At 43.4% G+C, this 8,972-nt stretch overlaps 2 protein-coding genes across 4 annotated transcripts; one reads left to right on the plus strand and one right to left on the minus strand.

Annotated features, from left to right (window-relative positions):
* The first annotated feature begins 1,495 nt into the window (after window positions 1–1,495).
* rnf146 (ring finger protein 146) lies at window positions 1,496–4,876 on the plus strand. 2 transcript variants are annotated; one of them, XM_080857420.1, is made up of 3 exons: window positions 1,496–1,577; window positions 2,499–2,569; window positions 2,711–4,876. In XM_080857420.1, the coding sequence occupies exon 3, from the start codon at window positions 2,712–2,714 to the stop codon at window positions 3,903–3,905; it is 1,194 nt and encodes a 397-aa protein (XP_080713546.1). In that variant the 5' UTR covers window positions 1,496–1,577; window positions 2,499–2,569; window position 2,711; the 3' UTR covers window positions 3,906–4,876. The 2 variants fall into 2 exon arrangements, with proteins under 2 accessions (XP_080713546.1, XP_080713547.1); XM_080857421.1 differs by lacking the exon at window positions 1,496–1,577 and adding an exon at window positions 1,797–1,843.
* Window positions 4,877–5,601: 725 nt separating this feature from the next.
* Window positions 5,602–8,448, minus strand: echdc1 (enoyl CoA hydratase domain containing 1). 2 transcript variants are annotated; one of them, XM_080857703.1, is made up of 6 exons: window positions 8,439–8,448; window positions 7,511–7,740; window positions 7,127–7,269; window positions 6,986–7,038; window positions 6,652–6,732; window positions 5,602–6,368 (listed from the first exon to the last, which is right to left on the minus strand). In XM_080857703.1, exons 2-6 carry the CDS (start codon window positions 7,737–7,739, stop codon window positions 5,963–5,965), a joined length of 912 nt encoding a protein of 303 aa, XP_080713829.1. In that variant the 5' UTR covers window position 7,740; window positions 8,439–8,448; the 3' UTR covers window positions 5,602–5,962. The 2 variants fall into 2 exon arrangements, with proteins under 2 accessions (XP_080713829.1, XP_080713828.1); XM_080857702.1 differs by lacking the exon at window positions 8,439–8,448 and adding an exon at window positions 8,211–8,375.
* Between the last annotated feature and the right edge of the window lie 524 nt (window positions 8,449–8,972).

Here is an 8,972-nt window from a genome sequence, read left to right on the forward strand (position 1 = left end):
ATTCACCAAAGACCTTGGCAGCTAGGCCAACAATACACTACATGCTCCAAGGGATAAATCTAGTCCGTCTGTTCTCCCCAATCTTTCTCTTTGGGAAATTATGTATCAATGAATTATTATTGTTGTTGTTATTGTTATTGGTATTATTAAAACATCCAAAACAAGATAGGAAAGTCCAACAACACATAATACAGTAGAAGCTATATTGAAACACAACACATTATTTAATATAAGCTATATTTTGAAACACAGCACATTATTTAGTAGAAGCTATATTGGAACTAAGCACCCAATCAGATCCTTAGCCTCAAAGCCCCAACCCCTATAAGGACATGAAAGACACATCAGAGTCCAGACAGGTTTGATGTGATAAGAGACAAAACCATTACACAGACCTAATTTCTTCCCTCAGAGCAGACAATAGACTGACAATATGAGTGAAGTCACACCTTATTACAGAAGTATTCTGAATACAATTAATGGCATAGTCAGCATTCCTTAACACCTAAGAAATGTAATCAAAAACAGCAAACTATAGTTATTTGTAAGGTTAGTATTCAATGTTGTTTTTACTGTTGTAAGTAAGTATATCAGTGAAAATTCATCAATTAGTCAGCTTTAAAAACTAAAATGACAGACACAGAGCAGCCAACTTCATCGTTTCTAAAGGGAAATTTATAGTGAAAGTGAAACAACTTAATGATGAAATACTGAGAAATGCTTTGACAAAGACCCCTTCTCATTAGGCTGTCATATTTAGATTTTGTTGACTGAAAAAAAAATATGACAGTTTAAAAAAACACAAAGAATTAATTAAAACTACAATGAACTATCTTCAGGTGTATCTGTTGTTTTCTCTGTTAGTGGCAAGCTTTCTAACCCATCATGAGTATGGAGTGGAATGGCTCTGGGAAGCCAGACACCACTGATGAGCCTTCAGGAGTTGTCGTGGGCCTAATTCAATGAAAAACTGAATGTGCCAGCGAGATTTGTACCATGAATGAGGGCCTTTACGGATCCCAGGTACAACCTACAGCGCGTGTTGCAGCTGTCACCAGCCAGCTGTGCATTGCTGTTGTATCCTGTTGCCCCGGATTTATGGTTGGGCAGTTGTTAGATTACTGGATATTGATCCTTGCATGTGTCAGTGAGGGGATTGGTCGCTTTGATAAGTCCCCAACCAATAGCACAAGGAATTGAACATCTTTCCAGTGTAAAACTAACATTAGGCTATAGAGGAAAACACCTCACCATAAAAACTCGCTTCCACCAGTTTTCCCCTACTGATAGATACACTTCTACATTTGCAAGGTTTCCTTTTCATCCTTGCTCATTTCAGATCGTCATTCAACCTGGCTAACAGCCGACGTTGTTTTATTCTAATGTTTCTATCTATCTGTTACATTTTTTTGAGGATTTCACCCATGATTTCACCAGACTCAGCTGGCGCTACATTTACGTGAAACGTAGGCGAGGCGGGGTGACGCACAAACAACTACGTATGTCTCAATTCGTTGTGGTATTTTGTGCAGCTAGATAAAAAACACCCAGAAACGGATGACCGCTATCGTTTCAGAGTAAGTCTAAAAATGAAAAAACCTCAGTGTACGATTGTATAATGCTACTGTCGTTCTTGTACTGTAATTTATGTGATTTGTCGCAGTGTTTTGTTTGTCGATTGGCGTCCATGGGTAGCTAATCATAGCTGTCTCTCTCTATCGTTGTGGGGCTGACAGCTTGCTAGCAGTAATGCCCACAACAGGTCCAGTTGTTGTCCATCGGTTTAGTTTTTCATTGGTACTTCGCTTGTTATCCTCATCCCAATGTCTCTCTGAAAAAACCCGTATGTTGTTAGTCATGTCACATCTCTTTAATACATGTTTAATATTTTGTGTTTAGTACATGTATAGGACAGGCGCAGATAGTTAATTTACCGTTGGGTAGCTAATGATCAGCTTTAGCTAACAATAGCTAGCTAAATGGCGTTACTAGGCCTGACTTTATCTAGCGTAGGATAACTGAATTGTCGACCAATCTAGCATCTTTTCGTCACCTCTCGATGATTCGGGATAACCACTTTATCTCTTGCATTAGTCGTTGTTTAACACGTAACAGTCACTGGGTGTCTAACGCCAAACTGCATCATGTTTCAAATGTTAGCTTGTTTGTGTTTGTCGCAGCTTGCTAGCAATGTTATGCTATCTAAAATGCGAGCATATTATGTTTCAGCTAGCGGATACCTAGCTAGGCAGTTGTTTGCATTTGTTTTTGACTTGGTCACCGCTGACAATTAGCTAGCTCTTGCCAAGTTAAATGCTGTCATGTAACACTTACGTTACATCAGAGATATAATCGCAATTTAACAAAATGAAATGACCTCCTGTCTAGATAGAAATGATTTTAATGTGTTACGAGGAAGTTGTATAGCAAGACGTTAGCTAGATAGCTACTAAGCTTGCGAAGTAACATTCACATTCATTTCGTCCTTACTTCTGTAGATAATCACCCCGAAAAGTGAAGATAGAATAATACTACCCCTGATGACAAAGACATATTAGAGGACTGCACAGTAAGTATACATTATGTACTTTGCAGGACAACTTATTTCTTCACCATTAACTTATAAAATTGTCTTTACACTTGTTAAGATGATGGCTGTAATGCTGTGTTTTCATCTGTGACAATCCATTTTCCCTCCACCCCTTGCTAGAATGGCTAGCTGTGGCGAGGTTGACCACTCGGCGAGCCTGCTGGCCAGCAGAAAGGGGGGCAGTGATTCGTTGCCGGGATCAGGCGGCTCCTCTCCCTCCCTGCCTGTTCCGGAGTGTGCCATCTGCCTGCAGAGCTGTGTGCACCCGGTGCGCCTGCCCTGCCGCCACATCTTCTGCTTCCTCTGTGTTAAGGGCGCGTCCTGGCAGAGCAAGCGTTGTGCCCTGTGCAGACAGGAGGTGCCAGAAGACTTCCTGGAGCGGCCTACACTGCTGTCACCGGAAGAGCTCAAGGCCTCGGCGGCCGGCAAGGCACCAGGTGAGTATGCCTGGTACTACGAGGGTCGCAATGGATGGTGGCAGTACGACGAGCGCACCAGCCGTGAGTTGGAGGACGCCTTTGCGAAGGGTAAGAAGACAGCAGAGATGCTGATCGCTGGGTTCTTGTATGTGGCTGACCTTGAGAATATGGTGCAGTACCGGCGCAACGAGCACGGCCGTCGCCGTAAGATGAAGCGTGACGTCGTAGACATCCCCAAGAAGGGCGTTGCAGGGCTGAGGTTGGACTCGGACGCTGTGACACAGCCAGTCGCCACCTCTGCCGCAACAGGAGGGCGTGAGAGCTCGGCCGACGGAGCAGATACTTCCGGAGTGCCAGGGACCAGCACTGCCGGTGCCACAGCAGCCCCTGTTTTGGTACCCCCTGGCCGACCACCTACCTCCCTTGGTGGCCAGCCCACGAGCCCTTCTGGCCACTCCTCCTCATCATCAGACGACGGCCTCTCATTAGAAAGGGCTTTCGTCCACCTCCGGATTGGCCGTAGCCCGGCTCCAGAGAGAGGCGGTGTTCTGGAGGGGGAGGAAGATGATGATGAAGACGATGATGAAGATGAGACCTCTCCCTCCCACATGTCCTCTTCCCATGATACTGCGCTAGATGAGTCTGTACCAGAGAGCAGCACTGAGGATGAGGATGAGGAGGAGGATGAACAGAGGCCTCCTGAGGAGGAGGAGGAGGAGGAAGATGCGGCAGCATCCGCCATGGCTGCGGCTTGGCCAAGGCAGAGACTTCACCGGCCTAGACCGAACCCTGAGGAGCGCTCTCCTCCTGGAGGGGCATCATCGGCTGCCAGCGGTGGTGGTAGCAGCTTGGGCTCCCGAAGGCCTGATGGCCAGTGTACAGTGACTGAAGTGTAAGACTCTGGGGGGGGACTAAAGACCTCTTCACTGGAACTGAGCCTCTCAGTCAGCCCTTGCACTCGGTATCACAGCAACTTCAGCAGCAGCAGCAGCGTCAACCATCGTCCTGCCAGCCGAAGGGCCTTCCTGTTTTGGGTGTTATTGGATGATGAGAACCCCCTCCTTCTCCCGGAATCATATTTTCTTGTGTAGATTCAATTGTTTCTGGAGTTAAAAACCATGAATGTGAATGATGACCTAAAATGTTTGTCATAGAATTTTTTTTTCTTTATTATTATAATTTTGCGTTGTTCATTATGCCTAACACCTAATGCCCCTGACAGAAGAAAAGGTCATTTGGATTCATAAGCAAGGCCTTAAAAAAAAAAGTGAGCGGGTAGCTTTTAACAATTTTAACAGTGTGATCTGTAAAGTGTTATACAGTTTTCAGCTTTCTGAGCTTTTGAGGGATCTAAAGTTAACACACATTGAACCCTTGGGCCGCAGTCCTGATTTTAAACCGGTGTTTCATAACCATAGCATGGTCTTGGAGTGTTGTGTTCACATTTCATCCGTGTGCTAGTCTAGCTCATAACTTGTGCATGTTATAAGAGAGGGCTTCTAAACACTATTGGCAGGATGAAATTTTATTAGTTTTTTTTTTTATTGTTATTATTATGATTTTTCATTTGGTTGGGTTGGTTTGTTTGTCTCCTGCCCCTTTTATTGTGAGTTTTTGTCTGAAATGAATGATGTGGTGGTATGAAAGATCAGCGTTATCCATTACAGTTTATATATTTTTTTTCAATGTATTTTTTTTTTATGTGTCAACGGTTCTCAACATTGTGACCCTTTGTTTTAGATTTCCATCTTGACTTAAAAAAACTAAAAGAAATTATAATTTTTCTCTGTGATTTTGCTTTGTTGTAATATTTTGTTACAGGATTTGTAATTTAATAATAAAGTCTGTGTCAACTTATCATCCCATATCAAAAGACTACTATCAAGTCATTTTTTGCAATACTCTTGCTTGCATCACGATTGGAGTTTAGATACATAACTCTGTATGATGGTGTATATCTACTGAAACACAAGTCTTTATATGCCAGTGTCTTCAGCCTGAATCACATTTCCCTTATATCATGTCCAATCCAAGTTACTTTTTTGAGTGTCTCAATATTCTCCTTTATCAGAAGTGAATGGCTTGGTGCAGATCTGATTGGAGTTGTCTCTGGAACTACCTCTAAGACCTTTCCACTAAGCTCTGGATTCACCCTGATCTCATGCTGTGGATCTCAATAGCCTCTTTGTGTTTCTCATAATGGCCACATTGTGATCCTTGGGCTTTTTCTCTGTAAGCCTGCATAAGCTTTATAAGCACACAGAATCTGTCACAATTTACACGCAGATGATTACAAAAGAATTTGTTCATGTTGATCACATGTATTCCGATGTTTACAGTATACAGGATGGCACCGCAGGGAGATGTTGCTGTTGAAGAACTTGCTCTTCTTAAACTAAGGCCTGAGTAACACTGCAATGAAGGGACCTTTTGGTCCCTATGTCCTGGATTCTAGATGTGTCGGCTCTGAAATATCACAGACTTCTATTATGCATTACATGCTAGAATTAGAAACCGCACAAGACTGCTTTGCCCTTTATTGCATTACATTATGCTTCATTCCTATAATAGGAATAAAGGAGCACACTGCTGCATGCTATTACATTTCTATCTATAATTGACTGAGTTACCCATTTAAATTGCTGCGAACTTGGCTAATGCTGGCCCATCATAACATTATAATGGCTATCTATACCTAGTAATTGCCTCCGAGGATAGTTACAACATCCAGGCAGAATGCAATTACTTTCCCAGACACCACTCACTGTACATCCTTACAATACTTTATCCCCACAATGATTGGTTGAATATCACTCAACATGAGAGAATATTGTGGTTTATTGTTTTCCCAAGGGCATCATCAAACTTATATTACTAAAATATCAAAGTCCGCATCTCAAAAGTATTCATTCATTTTTCTGAGTTCATAACAAGTAAGTCCTCTTTTTAATGGTCACTTATGTTTAGACTTGCTGTCCAAAGCTGCAAGGTTTGCCGGGCCACCCCACACAGTCCCAAACACGTCCTTCTCAGTCCTCAGAGCTTCCTCCAGGGGGAGCTCTCTCCCAGACACCACTACCTGCTTCACTGCCCTGATCACCGCCGCAGGGCCTTTGGTGTATTGGGCCAGCCATTGCTCTGCTTCTGCCAGAGCACAGGTGCCATTTGCAGGGTTCAGGACACCACTGGCCAGGCCGATTTGAGTGCCATATTCTGGGTCTACTTTCTTGGCGCCACCCAGCAGCCTCAGGGCGTTCTGGCTGCCTACAATCCGGACAAGCCGAGCGGCACCACCCCATCCGGGGACGAGACCCATGTGCTTGTGTACAAACTGGATCACACTGTCTGGCGACATCAATCTGCTTGTAGAAACAATCAGAGTTACTTACACATGCCGAAAATGTTAAAAGTAGATTAAAACATACTGACATTACTGAAAGAAGCTCAGTCGAAGAAATCTCTATTGTGTTTTCTTTTATGGTTTTGACTTGTATGCTTCCAATAGTGAGTGCAGAATGGCGCAGGATGATGCAATGGCATTAAAAATCTCAGACTGCCCAATATGATGTAAATCATTACAATCTCTACTTTCCGTATTAAAAACTGGACATCAGTGAGATCTCAATGTCCAATGTCCTTCACCTGAAGTCACAGGAGGTGGTGAACTCTGCTCCTCCCCCCAGCGCCATGCCCTCCACCATGGCAACAGATATGAGTCGCAGCCTGTGCTGAGAGAACAAGAGACTTAGCACTGGGAAAAAAACAAGTCTCACTCAATAAACCAATGTAGTTTGTCATTTGTTTTCACTGCGGTAAGTATGTCTTTGAGGTACAGAACCCTTTCACCTGGCTTAGCTACCTAATATACTGTATGTGGAAGACACTAGATTCTTACCCACTTGCCAATGGGACACTTGAAGTCTCTTACCTGAGCAGTCTCTTACCTGAGCAGTATCTTACCTGAGCAGTCTCTTACCTGAGCAGTCTCGTCAATGTGTTCTGCATGAACATGCACATCTTCATGCCATCCTAGGGAAAAGGAGATTGTAAGCTTCATTAACGATATGCAGATTTGTCTTTGACAGGAACAGATGTGGCCATCTTCTGTAATCTTCACCTGCGGGTTCGATATTGCCCTGACAGCATTCAGGTCTGACCCCGAGCAGAAGGTTCCAGCAGCCCCCTGGACAATGAGACCTTTCCCCTCTGTCCACTCCTCCAGCTGCGTCACCCTCTCCTCCAGTTCAACCATCATGGTCCCTGCAAGGTCAAAGGACAGGTTCAAAGGTATTGTATGCTGACATATGCATGTGCTTTTATTTTATGTATTTTTACTTCTATATGTTGGTGTGACAATGTGTATATGTGATATGTGTAAGGCATATCAGGAATATGACTGATATGTCTGTCCATCATGTTTTGAAGCTAAGGCAAAGTACATATGTGCTTGGGGGGAACAGAGACACTGCAAAACTAGGTCATGCCTTTTCACATACTCTACCTGAAAAAGCATTCATGCGCGCTGGATTGTTGATGGTCATCACTGCAATCCCAGAATCCTGCTTGACGAGATCAACAGACCCCCCAGGGAAAGCCAGCAATTTTCCTCGAATATCCTCCTCATTGAATCCATGAACATCACTGTATACAGCTTTACCCCGGCACTGGAATCTCCTCACAGTGCAGCAAGTGGTCCTCAAAATGTGTCGACCTGCACTGGACAAGGCCATTCTGCGGATGGAATAGGGATGAAAAGGAAAGCAAAATGATACCTAGCAGAAGCATAATGGCCTGTTGACTTTGACAAGTCATAGCAGAGACAAGCCTTGGCAAAAAAAACACAGGCTCTAGTTCCAAAGCCTATCCTTCCATGGTACATTTCAGTTCATCTATTTCAAAACCACCATATCTGAACGACCACAGAGACACCCATGTTTTTACTGAGGACATTAGGACAGCACGCCTGCGGTCAGGGTGGGATGTGCTCTAGTTATGTCACACGGAAGTTAGGACTTTCGAGTATATGAACTGCTTGCCAGAGCCCAGCAAGTCATAAAGTAATGACATTTCTGCCAGACCAAATTTACTCAAATGTTTATGGGGAAACCCCTAGCATTTAACTTTAGTTTGGTCATGCATTTGGAGCCAGATGTTTGCTTTCTTGAGAAAGACTGGTTCAACCATACCACGGTGGCACCTACCTGTAGAATAGTGTTATTTTCTCTCTATTTGTTATGGCAGCAGAAAAACTCATTTACGATATTTGACACGATGTGTCCTTCAACAGCGAACGTCATTATTTTCCCAGGAACCACTCACTACCACCACTCAGTGTCTGAACTAATCAGGCTACTTTAATCGTAATGAAGCACCTGTCCTGGATTGAAACTAACTAGCTTTTCGAATAACGTGAAATACACTTCACTAACCTGTGAATGATCTTACTCGATGTGTCACAGATAAATCCGTCCCCCCAGGAACTTTAACCATTTCATTCGCCAAAACGGTAGGCTATTTGTGTGGTTTCTTATTGCACAGCATATCATTATCAATGACAACGAAACAGATGTTAACCGACTGTAATATTTCGATATTTTTAAAAACTGTTTACAAGAATTTTACACGTCTGGTTTGTGTCACTTGTAAGTGGGAAAACATTTCCTTGCGATGGCACTGAAAGTACCACAGGGGGGCAGACTTTACCGTCATTGAATTAACGTCCCAGCTGTGAAAGTACAGAATCCACACACACTAAAATAAAATAAGAAAATAAAGAACAGCCTTTCCTTATTCAGTAAAGGTGATGCATTGTAGTCTATTACACCTTCAGTTAGGTTCCCCTTCCCGTACTTTCACTTTCTTGTCCAGCTACCCATAGCTGTTGCCATTCATGTTTGGGCCTTCGGTTCACACTTAGACCAATGAATTACATTCTTACTGACTGGTGATAATCTAGACACAGC

This window comes from Sprattus sprattus (assembly GCF_963457725.1).
Source record: "Sprattus sprattus genome assembly, chromosome: 19".
NCBI lineage: Eukaryota > Metazoa > Chordata > Actinopteri > Clupeiformes > Clupeidae > Sprattus > Sprattus sprattus.